General features: G+C 37.9%; 1 protein-coding gene across 6 annotated transcripts in view; it reads left to right on the top strand.

Annotated features, from left to right (window-relative positions):
• The first annotated feature begins 226 nt into the window (after positions 1-226).
• The window catches only part of CBR4 (carbonyl reductase 4), a 208,017-nt gene continuing 196,531 nt past the window's right edge, over positions 227-11,712 (top strand). For 5 of the 6 annotated variants that reach the window (XR_007405832.1, XM_049101115.1, XM_049101114.1 and 2 more), the window contains exons 1-4: positions 231-591; positions 2,355-2,475; positions 3,423-3,559; positions 6,152-6,286. Coding sequence is in view for 5 of the 6 variants with exons in the window: in XM_049101115.1 (XP_048957072.1) it covers positions 450-591; positions 2,355-2,475; positions 3,423-3,559; positions 6,152-6,286 (535 nt within the window). In the remaining variant the exon portion in view is untranslated. Of the gene's footprint in view, positions 592-2,354; positions 2,476-3,422; positions 3,560-6,151; positions 6,287-11,712 lie in introns of all 6 variants that reach the window. The other variant, XM_025462829.3, reaches the window with a different exon arrangement.

The following is an 11,712-nucleotide window of genomic DNA, read 5'->3' as shown; positions in this document are numbered from 1 at the left end:
ACGTCCCAAGGGCTACGAGGTCACTCCAACCCGCCTTCGTTACTTTAAGTACATTTCTCACCAAACAGTGCGCCCACGCCTCTTCCACTCCCGAGTAAAGACTACAAGTCCCAGCATGCAGCGCAGCCCTACCAGGCCAGTCCTCGACCGCCGGGGCTCTTTCGGGCAGTGCCTCCCGGAGGGCGCTGGGCCTGTAGCCTGTGCGCGCTGACGTCATGCGTAGACGTCATCCTCTTCGCGCCTCTTCCCCGCCTACCGGGTTGCCGAAGTCCCGCGGCAGGAGGTCTAAAGCGGTGCTTTTTTTTTTTTTTTTTTTCCCTCGGCGTTTTGGGTTTTTGTTTCTTTTTTCTTTCTCTTGGAGCCTCCGTGGTTTAAAAGGCAGAGAACATCTGGAAAGGGGTCGCTACTCCTGCCCTCATTCCTCCGAGTTCGCGATTCCGCCGTCCGCCATGGACCGCGTGTGTGCAGTTTTCGGAGGCTCCAGGGGCATTGGGAGGGCAGTGGCCCAGGTGATGGCCCAGAAGGGCTACCGGCTGGCCGTCATCGCCAGAAATCTGGAAGGGGCCAGGGCCGCCGCCGGAGAGCTCGGCGGTAGGTACCGAGCTGTCCAGCCCTGTGGCTGCAGCCCGAGCGCCTCCGGTTTCCTCGTTTGTAAAACGGGAAGGTCTGGCCTTCCTGGCTCTGAGGTTTAGGAGTTCGGCTTCCCGCGCCCAGGAGCACCCGGTCCCGAGTGTGGACGCGGGTTCGGGCAGAGAACCCCACGGGCCGGTTCCCCGCAGAGCGTGTCCGCGCGGCCGGCGCCGAGGGGTGCACGTTGGGGTTTCCTGGGAGGCCCCGTGAACTGAGCCCCCACCTCCCTGAGGCTCCTGCTCACCTGCCTGTCTGGAGGGAGGAGACCTGGGCCAGAGGAGTTGGGCGCGGAGGCCCCTGCGGTGCTGCCGAGGCTGTGTCCGCCTGCGAGGGCACAGAGCCGTGTCATAGACGGACTCCGTCCGTTCTTGTTCTGGCTCTCCCACATCCATCAGCGCTCAACAGGTCGTTAAATCGTTCTGGTGGCTCTCACAAATGGTGAATTGAGATTTTTCAGGTTCATTTAAAATCAATTATTTTGGTTTGTTAATAATGGATTAGTCCTTGTTTTTTGCACTATTTTGCAAATTTAAGTCTCTGGATAGTGGGGAGAAACAGGATGTAGGAAAGATGCCAAGATGCTGTAATGGAGTTACTAGAAGGCTCGGGTGCGCTTCATTCACCCTCAGGAAAGCACTGGGAAGAGCAGAGGCCTGGGGAGGCACCTGGAGGCTGCATCCTTTAACATTAGGATTTGTTCACCCTCGTTGTGCACATGGGTTGTGAAAATACTAGACTCTGTTTAGAGAGAGGGGGATAAAAAAGTTACGGAGCCAGGAGAATTTCAGTGAATGCTTCTTGCTGCTCATATTCACTGCCTATGTTATGGTGACAAAGGAGTGAGAAAGTGGGTTTTCCTTATGGGATCATCCCAAGCCATTAGTGTTTGCTAGAATAGGTTAAAACTGTTGGTTGAGCTTCCAGGGGTTATTGTGGCCCAAGTTTCAGATGAATGCCAGCAGTGGGTCACAGAGGAGTGTGAAAGTGTAATTTTAGTGTTAACATACTAGGTAAAGTCAGCCAGAAAATAAGCAGTTGTTTAGTTTTCCAAAAAAATATACATTTTAGAGTATTAAAATGATGTGTTATTAAAGAGAATGCTTTCTTTGAAGTGTATTCTTCTGAAGTTTAAGCATCTCTAAAAAGTGGGCATTTTGAAAAAGGGAAGTAACAGTTTTTAGTAAAAAGTTATTTTTTTTGTGTGTTTTTTAGTTTTGGTCTTTTTGTAGCTTCCTGCTATGTAATGGTCAGTCTTGAATAATAGTTATTGTAACATAGATGCCATAGTAAAAAAAAAAGCGGAAGAAACCCTAGGGTTTATTCTTAGGATCAGAATTAGATATAAATTTCAAAAAAGAACTATATTACACAGAACACTATTGAATTGAGTAGCATGGGGTCACCATCAAAGCCAGAAATATTATTAGATTAGTCTTACAGAGCCTTGTGAACACAAAAAAAGGCCCTACCATTTTTTGACTAAAAAAAAGTTTTAAGATTTAGTTCTGTAGTATTACTTCTCCTTGTTCTCCATCCATGCCCCCACCGGAGTTTTATTGGACTGAACTCCTTGAGAGCAGAAATTCATGACATAATCATTTTTTAATCTCTAGGTTCTGGTAATTACAGACAACTCATAGTAGATGCTTAACCAATGTATATTGAATAATTTTTAAGTTGAACTTATAATTTATAAATAATGCTAATTTAACTTTGTTGTATAGGAGATCATTTGGCATTTAGCTGTGATGTTGCCAAAGAACGCGATGTTCAAAATACATTTGAAGAAATGGAGAAAAATTTAGGTCGAGTTAATTTCTTGGTAAATGCTGCTGGAATTAACAGGTTGGTCACAAATTTAAGTACACTTCTCATACATTTTTTTTTTTTCTAGCATGTCTTTGATTGGTATGAGTAAATATATTAACTTGCTCTACTTCTAATTGGAAGAAAATATGTATTTTAAAAAATATGAAGGGACACCTGGGTGGCTGAGTGGTTGAGCATCTGCCTTTGGCTCAGGGCGTGATCCTGGGGTCCTGGGATCAAGTCCTGCCTCAGGCTCCCTGCATGGAGCCAGCTTCTTCCTCTGCCTGTGTCTCTGCTTTTCTCTCTCTCTGTGTTTCTCATGAATAAATAAATAAAATATTTTAAAAATATATATGTGTATATATTTTAAAACTTTGTCAATCTATACATTCTTTTCTTATAAATTGAGATACACAATAAGGATACATTTCGATGAATTTTAACATTGTAATCACACCCATATTGAACTATAGAACTTTTTCAGCACTCTAGCAGTTTCTTCCCAGTTAATACTTCCTTGTAGATAACCACCATTCTGGCTTCTGTCACCCTTGTGTAAGTTCATGAACTTGTATTAGAGGTATTTTATTATTAGGTATTTTTTTCTTTTTAAAAGACGAATTTAGGACAATATTTAGCATAATGTATTTTATTGCTAAACAGGGCTTACTATAATGGCAGTTGCTCAGTTCGTTTAAGATATTTTGGCTACATGGTATTACTTTTAGCGATTAGGAATATTTGCCATTCAACCTGTCTTCTAAGTTTATCTGTTCTGATTTATGAGTTATTTTAGTGCCCCTTAAAATCAGTTTAAAGTGGGAGTCTGTAGGTATTCTAGCCCAAATATATTTCTGATACTCTACTTTCAGTTAAAATATCATGTATTCTTATCTTTAAAATTTGTTTTATCTCATTTTTAATTTACATGCTACTGTTTTTTTTTGTTTTTTGTTTTGTTTTGTTTTGTTTTTTTTTTGTAGGGACAGCCTTTTAGTAAGAACAAAAACTGAAGATATGATATCTCAGCTTCATACTAACCTCTTGGGTTCCATGTTGACTTGTAAAGCTGCCTTGAAGACTATGATTCAGCAGCAGAGAGGGTCTATTGTTAATGTAGGTGAGTCTTCACCTGTGAAATTAGACTTATCTCATAGTGCCATAAAAATATTTAATTGATTAATTTGGAGCTTAGTCACGTGTGAAACTTGGATGAAATGGGTCTTTTTACTATCTGTGGAAACAGGATTTAATTAAACAGTTAATGGGTAAAACAGGAATTGCAAATTTACATCTCTCTAGTGGTCAAGCAGATGTTAAATGAATGACATCACCAGTATTAGAAAAATGACAGTACAAGCCATATGATACATGACAAAAGATGCCCAGCTTCAGTGTCCAGAGGCCATGTGGAAAGGCCAGGGCAGCCACTGTTTAGATGCAGTTGATTGTTGCTATGCACAGATCTGGTCTCTGTTTTGCCAGCCATTTAAGAGAAATTAGACATCCTGATTTTCCATGTGATACCTAATTTTTAAAATATGGATAAGGAATTGAAAAACTTTAGGTAGTGGGGGCTAAAAAATGATCTCTGTAGCAGTTGCATGTGTTACTATAAATATAGTATACAGGTTTAGGAGGAAGTTTTCTGAAGGGAATGATTTTTTTCAAATGAATGTAAATAACCCCTAGTCTTCAGTTCATCTGACCCATGGGGCAGATAAACCGTGTAGTATGTGCTTGTAGACTTTAAAACGCAAAATGACTTAAAATTTCCTTTCAGTTTGGCAATTTGAAAATAGCAGCATATTGTCTGCCTTTTAATTTAATTTAATTTAATTTTTTTTAAATTTTTATTTATGATAGTCACAGAGAGAGAGAGAGAGAGAGAGAGAGGCAGAGACATAGGCAGAGGGAGAAGCAGGCTCCATGCACCGGGAGCCCAATGTGGGATTCGATCCCGGGTCTCCAGGATCGCGCCCTGGGCCAAAGGCAGGCGCTAAACCGCTGTACCACCCAGGGATCCCCTGCCTTTTAATTTTAATCAGTAATACCTTAAAAGGCCATAAACGGGGAATGCCGCTCCATTTAAGTAAATGGCCCTGTTGTTTTAATTTAGGAAATGGCTTTCCAAACCAAAATGTAGGGTTTTTCTCTTTGGAAAATGAGAAAAGAATACTGTGCTAATAAGAATTAGGACATTTTTGACGTTAACCCTTAAAAATGTAGGAAATCAGTTTCTTAGAATTAAGATTAGTAAATGATTAAACAGTGAAAGATTAGTCGACCTTTACTTTCCAACACAGCCAGGTGATGTTTTTGCATTCTCAGAAGCTGGTTTACTGGCCCATATATATCACCTGATAATGTGGGTTTATTTGTTTAACACTAAACTATTCCCTTTTTAGATATATTTTAAAAGCCCACTTCAGTCCTTTGTATACATGCAGAGCTTTTAAAATTGTGCTAAAGTTACATAATTGCAAGTCAGAGAATCTTTTTACAGAAAGGACTGCTTTAAACTCTTAGAAAGTTCACTGATTATTTCAGAGGTTAACACTTCCCTGACTAGATGGACAGTAGTGTGGCGCAAACTAAAGCTTCCTATTGGCCTTCCTTCGATGCTGATATTTTTCTTTCTTTTTTGTGTCTCTGGATTTCTCTTTCTCCCAAATACCCCTTTCGCTGTTTACCTGCATTTCCTCTGTCTGATGTTTCTTTTCTCTCCTTTGTCATTCGCTGGCCTTTAAGATATAAGGCAGATATTTTAATATTGGACTTGTTGATTATAATATAAAAAGTGTTTGGAATGTTTTCCTAAAATAAAATTTTTCAAAGGTTTTGTGAAGTTCTTGATTAATTTTTATATCATAAGTACAGGTCACTGGTGCAGAAAATCACTTCCCTATTTCTGTTTTGAAATAATTTATTTGCATACAGTTGATACTTGAATTATAAATATTCTTTTATATTCATATAAATGAGACTACCCAAGAATCTTTAGTAGGCAGTACAAGTTATAATACATCACTGAAGGTAACTAAACTGCAGTTTTACGAAAAGTTTATAGTTGAACCTTTTTTTTTTAAGATTTTATTTATTTATTCATGAGAGACAGAGAGAGAGAGAGGCAGAGACACAGGCAGAGGGAGAAGTAGGCTCCATGCAGGGAGCCCGACGCGGGACTTGATCCTGGGTCCCCAGGATCAGGCCCTGGCTGAAGGCAGCGCCAAACCACTGAGCCACCAGGGCTGCCTGTTGAACCTTTGTTAACTTAGATTGATGGTAGTTCAAATTTAGTGAGATTTATCTTCAGATGAACTATATTTTTAGGTAGAAATGAATACTTTCTCATGTCGGCATTGTAGAACCCATAAAATCAGTCAGCCAGGTTTTAATCTTTCCTACTGGACACTTTATAGGGCCATATCTGACCTACTCAGAGATGAGAGTGGGTTTCTTTTACTTAATGGATCAATTCTCAAGCTCCTGCCTGACATTTGAGGTTTTATATGAGCTTCTTTCAGAACCTGTTTTCTTTTTGTATCTGAAGCAGACTCCAACCCTAAGTCTTATTACTCAAATGACAGTGTTTAGAACTCCTAATTTTAGCAAAGGACAAGGCAAAATGGTTTGTGCTTTGTTAACTGTAAATTATTTAAATATTCAAATAACTCATTAATTAAATTTGCTTTTGTTTTATTTTTTCTAGGAAGTATTATTGGTTTAAAAGGCAATTCTGGCCAGTCTGTGTACAGTGCAAGTAAAGGAGGACTAGTTGGATTTTCACGTGCTCTTGCTAAAGAAGTAGCAAGAAAGAAAATTAGAGTGAATGTAGTTGCACCAGGTCAGTGAAAACGTTTTTCTTTTTTAAAAAATTGAAGTATAGTTGACATACAATATTATGTTAGTTTCAGATGTACAATATAGTGATTCAAAAATTATGTATATTATGAAATGTTCACCATGATAGGTTAGCTACCATCTGTGTACTATACAAAGTTTTTACAGTATTACTGACTATATTCCCTATGCTGTACTTTCTATCCGTATGACATATTTATTTTATAATTGGAAGCTTGTACCTCTTCATCCTCTTTACATATTTTGCCCGTCCCTCCATCCCTCTCCCCTCTGGCAACCATCAGTTCTCTGTTATTTATGAGTCTGTTTCTGTTTTTGTTGAGTCATTTTGTTATTAAGATTCCACGTCCAAGTGAAATCATGTCATTTGTCCTTTTCTCTCTCTTATTCGCTTAACATAACACCCTCTAGGTCCATCCATGTTGCCAATGGCTAAGTTTTTCTTCTTTTCATGGTTGAGTAATATTCTACTGTGTATATATATGTATCACATCTTCTTTATCCATTCATCTATCATGAATGCTCATTTAGGTTGTTTCCATTTCTTAGCTATTTACATAGCCAGTTTCCTTCTTTTGCTGTTCAGTTTTCTTAACACCATTTATTGATGAGACTGTATTTTCTTTTTTGTAAATTCTTGTCACCTTTGTAATAGATTAATTGACCATATAAAAAGAGAGTTTATTTCTGGGCCTCCATTCTGTTCCATTGATCTATGTGTTTTTGTGCCAGTACCATACTGCTTTGATTGCTGTAGTTTTATAATATAGTGTGAAATCTGGGCTCTTGATACCTCCAGCTTTGTTCTTCTTTCTCAAGATTATTTTGGGTGGGGGCACCTGACTGGCTCAGTTGGTAGAACGTGTGACTCTTAAATCATGGGGTCGTGAGTTCAAGCTCCACGTTGGGTGCAGTGATTGCATAAGAAAGAAAGAGAGAGAGAGAGAAAGAAAGAAGGAAAGAGTAAGTAAGTTTGGCTATTTGGGGTCTTTTGTGATTCCATATAAATTTTAGGACTCTTCTAGTTTTGTGAAAAATTACTATTGGTATTTTAATAGGGATTACTGTGGGTAGTACGGACAATTTAACAATTCTTCTAATCCGTAAGCGTGGACTATCTTTCCATTTATATGTATCATCTTCAGTTTCTTCATCAGTGTCTTATAGGGTTCAGAGTATTAGGTTTCACCTCCGTGGTTAAGTTTATTCCTAAGTATTTTATCCTTTTGGTGTAATTGTAAATGAGATTTTTAAAAAATTTTTTTCTTCTAGTTCATAATTAGTGTATAGAAATCCAACAGATTTCTGTATTGGTTTTGTATCCTGCAAGTTTACTAAATTCATTTATTCTAGTATATTTTTGGTGGACTCTTTATATGTATATGTATGTATGTATGTATATGATGTCATTTGCAAATAGTGACAGTTTTACTTTCTTTTAGAATATAGTTTATGTATCCTTATGGCTTTGTACAATAATAGCAGAGATTGTTCCTGTGTTTGTAAGTACATTGCCATCACCAGGCATATTTGAGTATCAGAATAGGAATATGAAATCTTCACTGTTACTGAATTCTTGAGTAGTGTAATGTGTGAGGGCATGACTGTGTCTTGACAGGACTAAAATGGCTACACCTGCCCACACTGCCAGTCTCTGTACTACCCTCAAGGAAGAGACCAAGAGTAATGCCAGGCTGTTTTGTTTGCATAAACCACATTGCATTTTTTTTTTCTTTTTTTAAGAGAGAGAGAGAGAATCTTAAGCAGGCTCCACATTGGGTGTGGAGCCTGACATGATTCTTGATCTCATGATCCTGAGATTATGATCTTTGCTGAAATCAAGTTAAGCCACCCAGGCACCCCACAATGCATTTTCTAGTAAATGATTACTCTCAGACTGAAAACACAAGAGAAATTTCTCATTTAAAAATTAGTTATAAATTAAGACCTCTTAAGAGTTGAATGTAAGAATTTCAGGTTAAGTTGGGGAGTGGGTGTTGGTAACATATCCACTTGTTAAACTCCAAATTGTGTAGTTTTGGAGAACTATTTCCATTTTAAGTATCCTTCTCTCTTCTTGGAATGTTCTTTGATTTATTGCTCACTGGGATACATTTGCTAATTAATTTAGATTTTGTCACTATCCAAGCAGAGCTTTCTTTTTTTTTTTTTTAAGATTTTATTTATTTATTCATGAGAGACACAGAGAGAGAGAGAGAGAGAGAGAGGCAGAGACACAGGCAGAGGGAGAAGCAGGCTCCATGCAGGGAGCCCGATGTGGGACTCTGTCCTGGGTTTCTGGGATCATGCCCTGAGCTGAAGGCAGATGCTCAACCACTGAGCCACCAGGCATCCCAAAGCAGAGCTTTCCAAGTAATGTGTATATTGCCTAAATGTATTTCTTGTGTATCTTACAGAAACAAATTTCTCTATATTTAAAATATTTGAATAAGTCTATTATACAACATGCTTTTAATAATAGTATAAACCAGAGGAAATAATCAAACAGGGCTGCATATGTGATGTCATTTACACATTTCACCAAGCAACCAATAATTGACATACTGATTTCTCCAGAAAGTTGGTATTCTGACAGAAAAAGAATTACCAGGATTCACATAATGTTTGTTTTCAAAATAGACAACATGCCTTTCACTGTACCTCATTGTACCCTAGAGAGCAATCCAGGGTTCATGTTAGAATTTCAATACAAAAAAAAAAAAAAAAGAATTTCAATACAAAGAAAAGTTTGAGGGATAAAAAGATATTTACACAGGCTCAGGAGAAAGAAACATCTTTTTAGAAGTCAATTTATGAAGTAGCAAGATTTTAACAGTGATTTTTATCTGTAATTGTCTCTTTAATGAATAAATGGAGGTGCTGAGGCTCATTGTGTGGTGGCACGGGAGGAAGAAAGTGATAAAAGAAATGAGACTGAATACTCTGGCACCAAAAAGTACTGTTATGTATGCATGAGGCACTGCTTAGAGGAACTAAGGTTTCTAAAACCAGGCATATGTTGGAGTGGCCAACAATGAAGATGACTGTTTAATGGATGTGGCTGTTTAAAAATTTTCAAAATAGTAGAAGTCACATGGGGAAGCTTACAGTAGAGCTAGCCTCCTGGAGAAAATCTATCAGGAACACTTATATTCTTGTTAAAGATGTAAAAAAATTCAAGCCAATAAAGATGCAATTCACTTGTAAGACAAAGCAAGTTTAATTTGGGCTAATTGCACAAAAATCAGAGATTTCTTAAGACAAGTAGAACATTATTATGCACCTGTTCCTTTTCTTGTGCTTACTTTGGACATTCCTCATAGCTTGAACATACTGATGGATTAAATGGGATGCAAAGCCAATTAACTTGATCTGTCAGTTACAGGTAATTGGAAAATATTAAAACAATGATTGGAATTAAAATGTAGCTTTCTAAAAGCTAAAGAAATTTTCCAATTCTTAACTTATGCTAAGGCTTTTAAAATATACAACTTACAGCTGGTTTGTTGGTCTTCAAATTGATTACCTTAAATTTTTAAAAGTTCTATTCCACTCAGTAGTCACCTGTACACATGAACACCAGGCATTCTACAAATCACTTAAGTCTCATTTTGATATTTCCTCCTTCAACTTAAATTTTCACAGTGTGCTAAGTAATCTTCAAGACGAAGGGAAAGACTGATGAAATGTGAGTGTATTGATACAATCTTCAAGACAAAGTTATAAAACCAACCTCCACTTTGACCAAAATAAGAATGCAGAATCTGTATAAGTGAAAACTTTTGCCAAAGCTCATCTTGAAAAGGTTAAGTTGCTCAGTTTGCTGAGCAACTATTTATTTTATTTTTTAATTTTTAAACAAGATTTATTTATAAAGAGATCACAAACATATGCAGAGGGAGGGGGACAGAAGCAGACTCCCTGCTGAGTGTGAAGACGGATGCAGGGCTTCTTAGTTCTACAACCCTGAAATCATGAGCCAAAATCAAGAGTTGGATGCTTTGCCAAAGGAGCCACCTAGGCAAGAAAGAGGCCATATTTTAGATGCCAGTCTGTTTTCTGATCTACTAACATTACAAGGCCTCCCAGAAGTGACTGAAACAATGCAGCATATAGGTATCTATCAGAAGATGTGTTTAGTTCACAGGATTATAGAAGCAGTTGAAATTTCTTTAAAATACCTACATAAAAACATACTAAATTCTCCTAAGCATGAAATGCAAAATATTCATAATTGTACATATTTTTTTTTCTGCCAAAATAGGGCCAGAAATGGTGAATGTGCAAGTATTAATTATGATGACATTAAGATTAGTCAGAAACCTTGCCCAAGTGGAATTCCAAAGTGTCCAGACCAGTTAAACATGTATAAAATTAGTACTAATCCAGTTAGAAGTACAAAATGAAAATTATGAATGCTACCTTGAGTATCTGGGATTCCACAAATTTATAAGGAAACCATGTAACAAAGTAGATTCTAGTTTTAAGAAACATAGTTTAGTATTTCAAAAATCTCAAGAAGTCCCACAGTAATATCAAAAATCATTTATCTAGGGCCGCCTGGGTAGCTCAGTCAGTTAAGCCTCTGCTTTTGGCTCTGGTCATGATCTCAGCCATGGATGGAACCACACATTGGGCTCCTGGCTCAGTGGGGAGTCTGCCTCTTCCTCTCCCTCCGACGTTTCTCCCTGCTTGTGCTCTGTTTCTCTGTGTCAAATAAATAAATGAAATCTTTTTTAAGAAATCATTTATCTGGAAATTAGAGTTCTTTGTGAATCATCAGTTCAGCAGAATACAGATAATATAAACAAAAGTTTAATTTATCAAGGACATAAGAACCATGGCATTAGAAAAAGTATAAACTGTCCTTGGACCAAATGGATATTAGAAAAAATCCAAAACCATACACAGATTACCTGGATTAGTTAAAGAGGGTAATAAAGTGCTAAAACTTCAACCTGCAGTATCACTCTTTGACTGGTCTGATAAAAATTTGTTGTAAGGGGGTGCCTGGGTAGCTTCAGTGGTTGAGCGTCTGCCTTCAGCTCAGAGCATGGTCCTGGGGTCCTGGGATCAAGTCCCTCATAGGGCTCCCCAGAGGGAGCCTGCTTCTGCCTCTCTCTGTTTCTCATGAATAAGTAAATGAAATCTTAAAAAAAAATTTTTGGTGTAGGTATTTATTCGACTTTTAAATAAAATGATTGTTTTCATATACCTCTGCCAGTTAGCCATGGAATCTTTGTCCTAGCTTATTGTAGGTATTAAAGAATTAATTACCATATACAGAAAAGACATTTTGGTTCATTGGTTGTTTGTAAGAGAGTAGACTGGAGTAGACCTTTGCCACGATTCCATTTCAAGTCACTAATGGTTCCAGCTTGTGTGCTGGGATTGTGTTTTATTTGGCAG

This window comes from Canis lupus, chromosome 25, assembly GCF_003254725.2.
Source record: "Canis lupus dingo isolate Sandy chromosome 25, ASM325472v2, whole genome shotgun sequence".
Classification (NCBI taxonomy): Eukaryota; Metazoa; Chordata; class Mammalia; order Carnivora; family Canidae; genus Canis; species Canis lupus.
Note: the sequence above shows the minus strand (reverse complement) of the source record. Positions and strands in the feature narration are given on the sequence as shown.